Source organism: Sebastes umbrosus, chromosome 8, assembly GCF_015220745.1.
Source record: "Sebastes umbrosus isolate fSebUmb1 chromosome 8, fSebUmb1.pri, whole genome shotgun sequence".
Classification (NCBI taxonomy): domain Eukaryota; kingdom Metazoa; phylum Chordata; class Actinopteri; order Perciformes; family Sebastidae; genus Sebastes; species Sebastes umbrosus.
Window position 1 is genome coordinate 35,758,853 of NC_051276.1, and position 15,769 is coordinate 35,774,621.

The window sequence follows — 15,769 nt, forward strand, 5'->3', positions numbered from 1 at the left end:
TCATGCTATTATTTTATTTATGCACAATATCCCCTTTGCATTTCAATTGATAAAATGTGACATAAATTGATATTTCTGTTTTAATCGGCTTCTTTATTTGTCTATCTTTTTATTAATTCCTTTATTCATTAACTCTTCTGTTAAATTTTCCCTTTTATTTATTTATGTAATTATTATTTTTAAATGTATTTTTTATTTTTTATATTTATTTTTAAATGTATGTTTTTACTTATGTATTTAAGCATTTACTTATTTATTTATGCATGATTTTCCCAAACGTATTTATTTCTGTATTCTTTTCTTTATACTTTTCTGCCTTGTTATGCAAATGAGGGGGCTGTAAATAAATAAATAAAAAAATAATAAATTTAAAAATTAATACAAATAAATAGATAAATGAATAAAAGGGAAAATTAAACAGAAGAATAAATAAATAAGGGAATATGGCATGTGTTATAAAGCACTCTTTTACAAGTAAAATCAAAAACAATATGTAAAATTCAGTTTTTAATAGTACAATATCATTTTACAGTTTAGTCCGACATCAACAAAGAAACGTTCTCCTGAGATTATTATAAAAATCCAGTAAATATAAAAATGATACAAACAAGTGACCGACATGGAAATAAACATGAATCATCAAGTGTATATAATAACATATAATAACATATAATAACAGTGTGCAGATCAACGTGAGAACAGATATAAAACTGTTTCAGTTAAGACATCAAGGAGATCAGGTGGGATTAAACTAAACACAACTAATTAAAAAACAAATCAACAACAATAAATCAAGACAAAACACACCTGACAGAGTTCAGACTCTCTCTGTGGAAATAAAGAAAGACGTGACTGCGGCTCATTTGGTTCAAAGCTCCTAGAACAACAGGAAGTACACTAAAAAAGACATTGTTTGTCCTCTAAAGGACTAAAATGAACCCGGATTAGTGGTTAACAGGACATGTTGATAAAGAAAGTTTAGTGTGAGTGATTTTATGTGTTCAGTCTATGAAAACTACCAACAGCAGTTTGGAAATGTCCAAAAGCAGTCGGTCGCTTTGATGATGATGATGATGATGATGATGATGATGATGATGATGATGATGATGATGATGATGATGATGATGATGATGGTGATGATGATGATGATGATGGTGTCAAGCAACAGCTTTGGTTTCCCATTCCTGTGAGAACAGAAACACAATGACTGACTGATGACTGAGACAGATTGGCCTGGTCACCAGAAATAATGTTGGTATTGTTGCCGACCTTTAACCTTTGACCTTTGACCTTTCAGAAGTAGTATTCTGCAGCTGACATCAGTGTTTGAGTGAAACTCACCTTCCTCCTCTGGAAAACCTTCCCGTGTTCGATGAAGAGCGCTGAAGGAGCTCGTCTCAGAGACGTTTTAGCCGACGCTGTCCGTCGCAGCAGAGGGTTCAGGAAACCCGCCTGGACCAGCAGAGAATAGCAGAGACCAGTAGAGGTTACAGTTGAGACCAGCAGAGACCAGCAGAGACCAGTGAGGATGTCAAAACCAGTGTGATCCAGTTACAGAACATGTAAACATTAACTGATGCTCTGAATCCGCATCAAGATGAAGGTTTTTAAATGTTTTATTGATTTGTATGTATGAATGTGTATAGCCTAGATATGTACAGTAGATGTGTGTATTTATTTATTTTATTTATTTAATATTTTCTTTTATTATAGGTTAGGTTTATTATTAGTAATATGTTATATACAGCATGCTATTATCACTATTTTACTTGTGTATGTATATATACATATGTATATGTATATATATATATATATATATATATATATATTTAATAAAGTTTGATGTGACGTGGAGGAGAGGGAACAGTTGTTGACTGTGTTTTGAAGAACATCGGGTTGGACACTGCTGGTAAAATAAAAGCCATGATATAAAGTATTGGTAAGTTTGTATATCGTTTTTTGGAGAACGTCAGAACAATTCAGATAATTTAGCAGCCAGTAGTAGTAGCTAAAGTATATCAGAAATATTTTATATACATATACTTATATACTGAATGAAGCGTGTTCTCGTCTGTGCTGCATTTTCATGTGAATAAATCTTAGTTTAGAGATGTTTGTTTTTCCCACCTGAGCGCGCTCACTGCATATGGCCAGCGACTGTCTAAAAGAGGTGCGCTTGTTTTGCTTCCCGGCAGACGTCAGGTTGACCTCTGACCCCGCCCTCAGCTGCACCGACCTCTTCCCGGTCAGCTCCAGCTTCTGGACGCCTCGCTCCACCTCCACCGACTTCCTGTCTGGAACGCACAAACAAACGGTCAACCATAACTTTATTTATATACGCTGTAAGCTGTACGTTCGTACGACAGGAAAGACACGAGGAAGAGAGACAAAGTATCAGGTAGCAGAGCAACTATCACAGGGGTAATTAAATATGAATGTAAAAACAATAAAATGAATTAGTACAAACACACAAAAAACTAAACAAAAACCAAAATAAATAACAAAAGCATCAGAATGAAGAATTAAAAGCAGCTTTATAAAAGTGTGTTTTGAGGCAACAGTTCCTATGATATCCTACAAAAAGCTAAACCTAAAGAAGCCGTTTCATTCAGTTTTACGTGTTAGAACGAGTTGCTTTTGCTTTTTATTGTTTCCTTAAGAAAAAATACTACAACAACCTAAACCACAACAAATAAAAAAATATGTAATATACTGTAAATTGAGAAACAAACTATTTGAAAACAAAATAGGAGAGAATTTGTTTTTAATAATCATAATACTAAAATTAAAATTATAAATTAATTAATAGAAATTATAAAACAAATATTATAATTATTTTTTATTTTATTTCATGAATAACAATAAATGAATAGATAATCATAAATAAATATAAATACATAAAAATAAATAAATGAATAAAATAAATTCACACCACCAGATTCCCAGCACCTACTTATATCCCTGTGGTACCGCCACCCGTACAGAATATATATACACAAATAAATAAATAATAAATGCAAAAATAAATCAATGTAAAAATGTATAAAAAGAATACATAAATAAATAAATAAATAAAAGGAAGAATAAAGACATAAGGGAATTAATACAAAGATAAATAAATATAGAAGCAAATTAAAACAGAAATATCAATTTATGTCACATTTGATCAATTCATTTATGGCTACATTTATTTGTAATATTATTTTTGCAACATTTAATAACATGTTTATATATTTATTTATGGAGCCATTTATTTTTTTATTTTTTTCATTTTGGCAGGTTCTGTCCTCCATACCTACTGACCCACATCTATGAGGCTTATAACCAGCGATAACACACATTTAATGAGCTGATAACAGTCGAATCGGGAGACTCAGATCAGTGTGAACGTTTTTATCAGCTCAGATCTTCTCTCATCTGATGCCTGAACAGGTTTTAGTGAGAAAATGAACCTGAAACTGTGAAAGTCTTCATGTTTTTAAGAGTTTCTTTGCTAGCGGAGACTCACTGTGGCCGGTGAAGACGGCGTTGCTGTAGGTCACTGAGTCTCTGGACGACACCGAGCTGCAGCGGTCTGAATCCTGAGAGCTGAGCAGCTGAAACATCATAAATATTACATCATATCAATAAATAATAAATGAAACATTTTAAAACCTTTTCTTCATTCTTAACACTACACTAGTTTTTTTTATTTTTGGGTCTATTTTGCTTCAATAACACGCGTTCTTCCAGACTAGTGGAAAGAAAACATTTATTTTACTACTTTGTCTGTTTGTGTTTGTAGATTTCTCCTAAATTCACCAACAGTTACCGTTAGATAACGCCTCATTTACATATTTAAACATCACATTTCAGAAAACTTGTAATAGAAAAACATAACTGTCTTAATGTTAGTAATCAACTGGGGAAGTTCCATGGTGATATCTATTAGTTCAACCCGTAGTGTCTTCACTGAATGTATGAAATTTAACAATCCATATCTTTAAAGAGTGTTTTCTCAGATTCTGAACTTCAGCAGCTCGAACAACCACCAAAACTCTCCACTTTCATTCCTCTCTATATTCTGAAGGTTCATGTATCGCTGACTACAGAGTAATCTATTACACAGGTAGTGACTGAGTGGTTCAACCGTGCGGAGCGTACCATGTGCTCCAGTACGGGGGTGTTGGAGTAGATGGGCTGGTCCGGGCCGGTTCCACTCAGATGGAACGGGTCGTCCATGTAGGTGTTAGAGGAGGGAAACCTTCGAATCTGAAGCCCACTGAGGAGGAAGAGGAGGAGAGAAACAATATAACACTGAAGGAGGAGGAGGAGGAGGAGGAGGAGGAGGAGGAGAGAAACAATATAATACTGAAGGAGGAGGAAGAGGAGGAGGAGGAGGAGGAGGAGAGAAACAATATAATACTGAAGGAGGAGGAGGAGGAAGAGGAGGAGGAGGAAGAGGAGGAGGAGAGAAACAATATAACACTGAAGGAGGAGGAGGAGGAAGAGGAGGAGGAGAGAAACAATATAACACTGAAGGAGGAGGAGGAGGAAGAGGAGGAGGAGGAAGAGGAGGAGGAGAGAAACAATATAATGCTGAAGCAGGAGGAGGAGGAGGAGGAGGAGGAGGAGGAGGAAGAGAGAAACAATATAATACTGAAGGAGGAGGAAGAGGAGGAGGAGGAGGAGGAGGAGAGAAACAATATAATACTGAAGGAGGAGGAGGAAGAGGAGGAAGAGGAAGAGGAGGAGAGAAACAATATAATACTGAAGAAGAACACTGCACTGTAAACATACTGTGTTACAGTAACAGTACTAATACCACATTGTAAAAATCCACTGATTAAGTGATTAACGGTTTCAGTTGTACTTGTGTAAGCTGTTGGGAAGTTTACAAGAAAATATCTGATGTTATTAACTCATAATGTGTTTTGTGTGTAAGAGACTCTGTTACCTGAGAGCTCCACCTGAGTGATCCTGAGTGTTGGCAGCAGCTCCGTCCTGCAGCAGCTTCAACCATCGCTCCTTCTCACCTGAGCTACTCACCTGAATGAAGCAAGGAAGGAAGGAAGGGAGGTAGCAAGGAAGGAAGGAAGGACACATGAAAATCTGAATGAATTCAAATGAATGACTTCCTGTTTTGTTCTCCAGCTCACCTCCAGCATGGCCACCTGGTCACCGAGCATGCTCAGTGTGATCCTGTATGAGCGGTCGGTGTCGGGCCCGGCTCTGACATCACATCCTCTGAGCTGGACGGTGTACTGAGGCGACCTCTTCACCTCCTCCTCCTCCTCCTCCTCTTCCTCTCCGAACATGTTGAGTAAACCCTGCTCCACCCGACACAGTAAATTCTGCCACTGACAGTTCATCAGCACGCTCAGGACACCTGCCAATCAAAGGTCAGAGGTCACTCTAACAGGACTGAATTAAAGGAGCTGTTTCTGTACATCATGACCAACCAGTGGTGGAAAGTAATAAGTACATTTACTTTACTTTAGTATTTCTATTTATTTAATAGTTAAAGTTACTTATCAGATTAAGATTTTACAAACTAAATTTAGAAAATCAGTTTTATGGTCACATATACAGTCATACACACTACAGCACGGAGTGAAATTCTGCCTCTCCAGAACAAATCTAACAAATAAAAATGAATCGAACAAATAGATCAAATAAGTACAAAATTAATCTAGCAATTAAATTAAATAAAATAGAAAATGAATCTAAAAAATAGATAAAAATAAATAAAAATAATCAAACAAACAGATAAAATAAAAAAATAATAATCTAACAAATAAATGAAATAAAATAATAATCATACAAATAGATATAATAAAATAAAAATGAATCTAACAAATAGATAAAATAAAATAAAAGTTAATCTAATAAATAGATCAAATTAATAGAACATAATCTAACAAATAGTTCAAATAATGTAAAAATGAGTCTAACAAATAGATAAATAAATAAAAAATAGCTAAAATAAAATTAATTAAATGAAACTGTGAAACAATGACACAATATAATCAGTAAAATAGTGCATAAAATAAATAAAAGTATATAAAATATGATGCATTAATATTACAGATTAAACAACCCGACAGTATATGAAGCAGATAAAATGAGCTCCACCTCGACCAGCTACAACATTTAAACATTATTAATAATGATAATAAACACTAACAGAGGCCAGAGGTCTGTCTGAGGAGTACTTTTACTTTTGGTACTTTAAGTACATTTTTGTTGTTCATACTTCTTTATCAATAAACTCAGAGTCCAGCTGAGGCTGAATGTCTGCAGCTCTGCAGGAATCTGAAGTGTTGGACACATTAACATGTTGACCTGATTCTTCTTAAACACTGCAGCTCTCACAGTCTTTATCCAGCATAGAGACTCTAATAATAATAATAATAATAATAATAATAATAATTATTATTATTATTATTATTATTATTATTATTATTATTATTATAATAATAATAATAATAATAATAATGCTAATAATTATTATTATTATTATAATGATAATAATAATAATAATAATAATAATAATAAGTAATGATTTCAGTACCTTTGTGTTTGTGTTGGCTGCAGCCGGCTGCAGGTTTCTCCTCCTCAGAGTCAGTCTGGACTGTACTGGACTGAAGAGACAACATGGACACAAACATTAATATTTATTATGAATAGGTGAATCCTTTTTATTTATTATTGTGTCATATATATAACTACCTTACAAGACACCATAAATGAATTCGAGCCAGGACCAGAAAGCTGCGTATACATTAATAAACAACAGAGATGAATAATAAAAAACAACTAAAGCATCTTTCCATCAGTGTCTACAAGAAAACTCAGAATATAATCTGAATAAATACTAATTAAATAATCCATCTTTCCTTCTCTTTCAGGCTTTTGAGACAAAGTGAAACACATCACAATTTAACAGCCGTTCCAAGTTAGATTTTATAAACATATTTCAGTCCTATAAGACGAAGGGCGATATGGACAATCTATCTCAATATAGGTCATTTCATATCTCAATAAAGATATACTATATATCACAATATAGAATGTTTTCTGGTAATTCAATAAATAAATAGTCGATATGAAATAACCACATGGTAAAAGCTATTTTAGTTTTTCTCCTGTGTGAATTAAATACTTGAGAAATGAAAAGTATTTTCTCATTTAATTAAGAACTTTAGTGCAAAATGAACACAACAGTTTTAGGTGAAATTATAATACATATATACTGGAAAAACAAAGTTCGGAAACTTGTGTTTGTTGGATTATTTCTCTGTTGTATCAATGCTAATGGTCATTGTATTTTACATGGTTGGAAAGCCTGTTTATTTACCTTCACAATGATGTCACACTTGTAAGGATCATGCATTTGTGGGATGAGCAGCACAGCTGATTATGTGGGGAGCGCCCAAGAACAATGTTCCAAAATGCTCTGCCAATGGTAAACAGTGTATTCTCATAAGACTACCAGGAAGCCTGCAATGACTGCCCTTCACCTTCAGGCCCGTTGGCGCTGGTGTCTCCAACACAGACAATGGAACCTGAACATGTGGGGGAATGTCATGTTCAGTGATGAGTCCAGGTTCTGTCTGCCAAAGTTGGACGGCAGGGTGAAAGTATGGAGACGACGTGGAGAACGCTATGCTGATTGTTGCACCGATGGAGTAACAGCTTTTGGTGGGGGCAGTGTCATGGTGTTGGGGGGGGGGCATCTCCCTCACTGGTAAAACAAGGCTTGTCATCATTGAAGGCCATCTCAATGCAGGGAGATATCAGGATGAGATTCTGCAGCCAGTGGTGATCCCATATCTCCACAATCTGGAACCTAACTTCATCCTCCAAGATGACAATGCCCCCCCCACAGAGCCAGGGTTATCACAGACTACCTCCACAATGTGGGAGTAGAGAGAATGGAACGGCCTGCCAAGAGTCCACACCTCAACCCAATTCAACACTTGTGGGATCAGCTTGGGCGTGCTGTACGTGTTAGAGTGACCGACACAACCACGCTGGCTGACCTGCAACCAATCCTGGTTGAGGAATGGAACGCCATCCCACTGCAACGTGTGACCAGGTTGGTGACCAGCATGAGGAGGAGGTGCCAGGCTGTTGTGGCTGCGTATGGATCTTCCACCGCTACTGAGGCTCCTGACGGTGTATTAAATGAATAAAGTGTAAAATAGCCAATATGTCTTGTTTGTTCCTTGTTACTGATAGAGAGTTCAATCATCTAATCCACCAAACAACTCAAAACAAGAGTCAACACCAACAGGAGAATACACTGTTTACCATTGGAAGAGCATTTTGGAACATGTTTCTTCGGCGCTCCCCACATCATCAGCTGTGCTGCTCATCCCACAAATGCATGATCCTTACAAGTTTGACATCATTGTGAAGGTAAATAAACAGGCTTTCCAACGATGTAAAATACAATGACCATTAGCATTGATACAACAGAGAAATAATCCAGCAAACACAAGTTTCAAAACTTTGTTTTTCCAGTTTATATATATATATATATACATATATATATATAGACAGCCCTCCATACTACAATAGCTGACACTTCTAAATATCAAATTATTCATTTATATAATTTTAATTTCTCCCTAATTATTATCACCTTGTTATTTCTTCTCAGAATATTTAGTACTTGTATCAGTACAATTATTATTTTATTTATTTATTTATTTATTTTTCCCCCCTTACATGCACAATCGTAGACGTAAACATGTGTGCCACATTTAACAGATTCCCCCTTAAACACTAAGGGAGGTAATTACTCTAATTTAAGTCACATTAACTACAAGATGTTATTATCAGAATTATTATGACTATTATTTCATCCTGTTTTTGGTTTGTTCTGCTCTCCCAGCCCTACAGCACCTATAAGACTCAAACACACCTTCATGAGACACTTGGTGTTGGTCTTTATGTGAGTGGTTTAGTGTAACGTAACGTGTGACGGGGTTAGTAAATATACTGTATTATATATGGAGGAGGTCTCACCCTGCAGGACAGCAGCGGCTCTGATCTGATCTCCACTTCACCTCCAACACTCACCTCCTCTATCACCTGCAGACACACACATGAACAACACAGATCATTATACACTGCATTTTACTGTCAATGCACACAGTATGCAGTATTCACCCTGGAGGAACAGTGTGGATGTATGAACATCAGTGTTGTCTGTAAAATACAAATAATTCATCCTCACGTCCTTTACTGAAGTAAACTGAACTACTTTATATAAAGTTATAGTTTAGTCCAGTTTTCTGAACACACCTGAATGCACCACAATGTACCTGCTCTACAGCACAGTCATGTTCATCTATATGTTAATCAGGGTCTTAATCTATATGTGCACCTTTTCCATGTTGCTGTTTATTTACTTCAGGTTCTATTTCTCTCCAACGGTGCAAAAACGTAAGGATTAGGGTAAATGTAGTGCAGTAAAAAGTACAATATTTCCCTCTGAGATGTAGTGGAGTAGAAGTAGAGCATAAAAAGAAGTACTTCAAACTTGTACATCAGCGCAGTATGTGAGTAAATTAACATAGTTACATGCCACCGCTGGTGAATACAACATACTGAGTGTTAGTAATGAGAGAAGTGTGATGATGTTCAGTGTGATGATGTTCAGTGTGATGATGTTCAGTGTGATGTTCAGTGTGATGTTCAGTGTGATGATGTTCAGTGTGATGATGTTCAGTGTGATGTTCAGTGTGATGATGTTCAGTGTGATGATGTTCAGTGTGATGTTCAGTGTGATGATGTTCAGTGTGATGATGTTCAGTGTGATGTTCAGTGTGATGATGTTCAGTGTGATGTTCAGTGTGATGTTCAGTGTGATGATGTTCAGTGTGACGATGTTCAGTGTGATGTTCAGTGTGATGATGTTCAGTGTGATGATGTTCAGTGTGATGTTCAGTGTGATGATGTTCAGTGTGATGTTCAGTGTGATGTTCAGTGTGATGATATTCAGTGTGATGATGTTCAGTGTGATGATGTTCAGTGTGATGTTCAGTGTGATGTTCAGTGTGATGTTCAGTGTGATGTTCAGTGTGATGTTCAGTGTGATGTTCAGTGTGATGATGTTCAGTGTGATGTTCAGTGTGATGTTCAGTGTGATGTTCAGTGTGATGATGTTCAGTGTGATGTTCAGTGTGATGATGTTCAGTGTGATGTTCAGTGTGATGATGTTCAGTGTGATGATGTTCAGTGTGATGTTCAGTGTGATGTTCAGTGTGATGATGTTCAGTGTGATGATGTTCAGTGTGATGTTCAGTGTGATGATGTTCAGTGTGATGATGTTCAGTGTGATGTTCAGTGTGATGATGTTCAGTGTGATGTTCAGTGTGATGTTCAGTGTGATGATGTTCAGTGTGATGATGTTCAGTGTGATGTTCAGTGTGATGATGTTCAGTGTGATGTTCAGTGTGATGATGTTCAGTGTGATGTTCAGTGTGATGTTCAGTGTGATGATATTCAGTGTGATGATGTTCAGTGTGATGATGTTCAGTGTGATGTTCAGTGTGATGTTCAGTGTGATGTTCAGTGTGATGTTCAGTGTGATGTTCAGTGTGATGATGTTCAGTGTGATGTTCAGTGTGATGTTCAGTGTGATGTTCAGTGTGATGATGTTCAGTGTGATGTTCAGTGTGATGATGTTCAGTGTGATGTTCAGTGTGATGATGTTCAGTGTGATGATGTTCAGTGTGATGTTCAGTGTGATGTTCAGTGTGATGATGTTCAGTGTGATGTTCAGTGTGATGATGTTCAGTGTGATGTTCAGTGTGATGATGTTCAGTGTGATGTTCAGTGTGATGATGTTCAGTGTGATGTTCAGTGTGATGATGTTCAGTGTGATGATGTTCAGTGTGATGATGTTCAGTGTGATGTTCAGTGTGATGATGTTCAGTGTGATGTTCAGTGTGATGATGTTCAGTGTGATGATGTTCAGTGTGATGTTCAGTGTGATGTTCAGTGTGATGATGATCAGTGTGTGTCTGACCCTTCTCCACTCGTCGGCCTGCTGGTAGCTGTTGTAGCCCAGCACCAGCGTCTCTGAGCCCAGTAGAACCAGTTTGAGCTGGTGCTGGATCTTCCTGTTGCTCTTTGACTTGTAGTGAAGCTGACAGCCGCGCAGGTTCAACTCCAGCTGAGGCAGCAGGTCCTGGGCACACTTATAGCACTGACACACACACACACACACACACACACACACAGAGTCAGTCAGTGGTGTCCATAAATAATCAAATAAAACACGTGTCCTTCCTTTAGTTCAGTTTAGTTTCTCTTTAGTCTCACCAGCAGCACGTCACTCCGGATGATGAACAGCTGTTTGGTCCACTGTCCGAGCCACTTCCTCTTCCACAGGTAACCACAGAGGCGTGACTCGGGGGCGGGTCTTAGGCAGGGCTGGGAGGCGCTCCATTGGATGTAGTGAGCTCTGTCCTTCGCCGGCTCCTCGTCATCGTCATCTTCCTCCCCGTACGACTCGTAGTGGCTGCTGTCTGACTCCGCCTTCTCTGAGGGACAGACGGAGAACACTTTTCAGACTTTTTTTCGAAATTTTTTTGGACATTTTTTAGCATAAGTTTGGAGCGTTATTTAACCTCCTTCATGACCAGCTAGTCTGACATGGTTGGTACCGATGGATTCATCAGGTTTTATAGTTTACTATGATACCAGCATCTGACTTTTCTTCTGCCTTTTTTATTTTTACATTTTTCGGGCAGTTTTTGGACATTTTTCTGACTTACCTTTTTTTGGCATCGGAAACCAACGCACAGGGTTCCCCTCTAGCGTTACTGTTGGACGGACCAGGTTACATGCATAGTGTCCTTTCAAAATAAACTTCTGTTTTAACAGGAAGTTAGGTTTAGGCAACACAAGAACTTAGGTAGGGTTAGAAAACGGTCGTGGTTGACGTAAACTTCACTGACTAACGACTCACGTGACTCAGGACCGACGATACCGACAAGTCAACGTTACTTTTAGTTTCACACGGGGACACGGACAACGGTCTCCTGGTTGAAAGTCCTGTGTTTGTTTGATCGTCCATCTCCCTCCCTCCCGCCCGCCATTAGCAGACTCTCACGCTATTAATACTGCGTCACTTGCGCCGACCTTCGAACAACGCTAGTAGTAATAGTTGAAAGCCCAGTTCTTCACATACTGTCGCTAAAAGGCGCCTCCGTGCGTCGGTCTCCGAGGCCGAGGGGCGCTGACCAAACGGCGGTAATTTGAGAAGTTGGGAGAATGGGCTGGTTTTTATTAACGTTTTTACAACATGTGTATGTGTGTGTGTATGTGTGTGTGAGTGTGTGTGTGTGTGTGTGTGTGTGTGTGTGTGTGTGTGTGTGTGTGTGTGTGTGTGTGTGTGAGTGTGTGTGTGGGTACCAGTGTTAGACGTGGTCGTGTCAGGTAGGTACGGTTCAGCCTCCTCGTAGGTATCTTCATCATCATCATCACCTCCTGGACCTCCTGGAGGGAGGGGCGGCACCACGAGGCCCTGGATGGAGGGACGGAGGGATGGATGGAGGGATGGATGGAGGGATGGAGGGATGGATGGAGGGATGGATGGAGGGATGGAGGGATGGATGGAGGGATGGATGGATGAATGGATGGATGGATGGATGGAGGGATGGATGAATGGATGGATGGATGGAGGGATGGATGAAGGGGGAGGAAAGCTCATCAGATAAATAGATAAAGTCCAACACATTTAATTTTGGATTTCAGATTTTTTTACATCAAATTTTGGATTTTTAGTCGATCGATTAAAATATTTAATCACCATTAATCGCAAATTAATCACACATGTTTTTATCTGTTCAAAATATACCTTAAAAGGAAATTTGTCAAGTATTTAATAAAAATAAATAAATGATCTAATTTGATGCTGCTGTCAAGACAGACCGCTGCATCAGTGGTTTCAGCCAAATACCCCAAATGTGACATTTGTTTACGTTGAAGTGTCAAAGACTCCTCATGGTCTCCTCATGAAGTCAGGTGACGTCAGAGAGGGAGGAGGTCGGGTCAACAAAACATCACAGACCGCTAGTCACTTCCTTCCTGTTTCCTACCGATAGTCAACGTCGGTTTCTTCTGACCGAGACCGCCATCAATCACCTTAACCACCTAGTTATTACTGTAACCATGACGACGAAGGTCCCCTATCCTTAACGTAGAAGTCATTTGAACTCAAACCACCTGATAACGTTGTTTTTGTGCCTAAAACCAACTAAAAGAAGAAGAAGAAGAGATATGAGTTGTGAAGGCGACAAATAAACCTCTGAATCGTTGACTCCAGCTATATAATAATAATAATAATAATAATACGTCCATGTTTGGGTTGAAGCCTCCGTCGGACTACTGGAGTAAAGTTAGACGACTAAACCACTAAACTAGGAGAGAGAAACCATAAATACTGAAGGATGCAACACTGACTGTCAGTATTAGAGACATTAACACATAGTACACCTCCACACTCTCTCCGTCCTCGCTGCTAAACTCACTACTGAACTGAACTGAAGCTAAACAACTTTAAATTAGTTGCATATGAACAACATTTCCCAGGAGACAGAGTGTGTTTGTGTGTATGTGCGTGCATCCATCACGTAGACCAGATGCTAATCGGCCGCCATCAGTGACCACTTCCTCCCCGTGCAGAGCTGTGAGCCAATAGGAGGCCAGATAGAGGAGAGATGGCCTCGTATGTAAACAGTGAACATCCTGTCGCTCCCTCAGCAGCGCTGCCGTCTCCTCCCTAACCTCAGGAGGACTCGCTCTGTCATTACTGACCCACATCACCAACCAGCCTCCTCCTCCTGTTATCTAAAATAAAAATCACCCTCTTTCCTTCAACCTCGAGGGGAACCATCAGGAGGTCAACGAGGGCGGGAGTATTATGATGCCAGGATCTTCACTCTAGTTTTAAAACTGAGCCGTTACAAACTAAAAATCACAAGTTGCGTTAACGCGTTAAAGAAATTAGTGATGTAAAAACAAATTTGCATTAACGCGTTATTATCGTGTTAACTTTGACAGCTATAATTTATTTATATATTTATATATTTATTTATTTATTTATTTATTTATTTATTTATTTGTTTATTATTGTTATTATTTCTATTATTATTATTATTATTATTATTATTATTATTATTATTATTATTATTAATCTTTATTTTCTCATCAGTATTACTTTATTTTTATTTTTTTCCTTTTTTTGATTTTATTGTTTTTTCCTCATATTTAATAATATATTTTAATACTATTTAATTTGTATATATATATATATTTGATGGGTTTCATATCTACTGTATCCATGACTTTATATTACTCCGTGCTTATTGGAAACTTAAATAAAAAGAATGATAAAAAAATAAATCCTGTAAACGATGAGTCTGCACTAAAGACAGATCACTTCTTGTTTTTTTTAACTTTCTATTAAATGTAATTAATCTCTAATCTCAAGGTTTTAATTAACTGACATCCAAACAACAGAACATTAAAACACAATTGCTCTGCTAATGCCACACACAAACTAGTCACATGCATGTTTCCTCAGGAGAAAACACTTTGGTGCCTCAGTGTATTTTTATGTTAATACTTTAGTACTTTTACTTCAGGAAGATTTTGACCTTTACTTGTAACGGAGTGTTTCTACACTGTAGTATTACTTCTTTTACTGCAGTAAAAGATCTGAGTACTTCTTCCACCACTGCTTCTGTTCACAGAGGCAGGCTGCAGTCTCTCCCATCTCTCCCAGCATGCATTGGGTGAGATAAGCAAAGAAAAGATGACTCACTGCGTCTCTCAGCCACACCAGGGAGTCCTGCTTTAAGACCAGCTCAGAGGACCGAACACCTTCTGGACAAACAACACATGTCATAGCTCTTTATTTACAAACATTATCATAACTTTGTTTTCAGTTTAACATGAATGTGAATATAAATCATCTTAAATGTGTCTATTTTGCGTTACCTGTCCCAGGTGAGTCTGCCAGCTCGTTGCTAGGAGACGATGACGGACAGCTCATGATCATGTACTCGGCATCTTCCACTAGAAACATGACAAACATCCGTCAGTGTCAGTAAACCTCAGCGGTGTTGTTATTACCAGATAAACCACAGTTAGTTCACACATCCATCTGACTGGTTCTACTGGTCCTGAAGTGGCTCCGGCAGCAGAGCTGCACAAATAAGCAATATTTGATCAAAATCACATTATTTGTTAAAGGTAAAATGTGTCAAAATACTATTTTAGATTAAATATTGTGGTGTTGTAGAGATGTCTAAAGCCTACACATCATATTCTACAGACTTTAAGAAAACATCTTTGTTTGGTACACATCTTCACAAAAATCACACCATAATCATTTTAATATGTTTTTCAATGAAAATGAGAATAATGATGTAATAATTATCATTCCCTCTAATATCACAAATCATATCACAACTTCAAAATCAGTCAAGATAATCACAATGACATATTTTAGATTATATTATTTACAGTTACAGAAAATGAGCGGTGCCTCGTCCCCGCCGCTGGGAGACTATTCTGAGTGGATGGCCGCTCTATCGGAGACGATGGCGCGTGGGTTTGGGCCAGTTTGGGCCGGTTTGCGACAGCGACGGTCTGTCTCCAGAGCAGGCGCCCGCTCTGATGGTACTGTACGTGTCCACAGGGGCGTTTTTTAATCGCGAGGGATCGCCTGGCTTCCGAGCGTTGGACGCTTGTTGGGCTGCCA

At 38.0% G+C, this 15,769-nt stretch overlaps 1 protein-coding gene across 4 annotated transcripts in view; it reads right to left on the reverse strand.

The window, feature by feature from the left end:
• Positions 1-494: 494 nt before the first annotated feature.
• si:dkey-220o5.5 (actin filament-associated protein 1) overlaps positions 495-15,769 on the reverse strand; it is a 27,201-nt gene continuing 11,926 nt past the window's right edge. The window contains exons 3-17 of one of the 4 annotated variants that reach the window (XM_037779095.1): positions 15,004-15,081; positions 14,828-14,889; positions 12,415-12,526; positions 11,320-11,540; positions 11,024-11,203; positions 9,016-9,081; positions 6,554-6,623; positions 5,139-5,368; positions 4,937-5,028; positions 4,144-4,261; positions 3,509-3,596; positions 2,128-2,294; positions 1,342-1,452; positions 1,158-1,184; positions 495-1,106 (exon numbers count right to left, since the gene is read on the reverse strand). In XM_037779095.1, coding sequence (XP_037635023.1) covers positions 1,158-1,184; positions 1,342-1,452; positions 2,128-2,294; positions 3,509-3,596; positions 4,144-4,261; positions 4,937-5,028; positions 5,139-5,368; positions 6,554-6,623; positions 9,016-9,081; positions 11,024-11,203; positions 11,320-11,540; positions 12,415-12,526; positions 14,828-14,889; positions 15,004-15,081 — 1,622 coding nt within the window. In that variant the 3' untranslated portion in view covers positions 495-1,106. The other 3 variants (XM_037779094.1, XM_037779093.1, XM_037779092.1) reach the window with 3 other exon arrangements.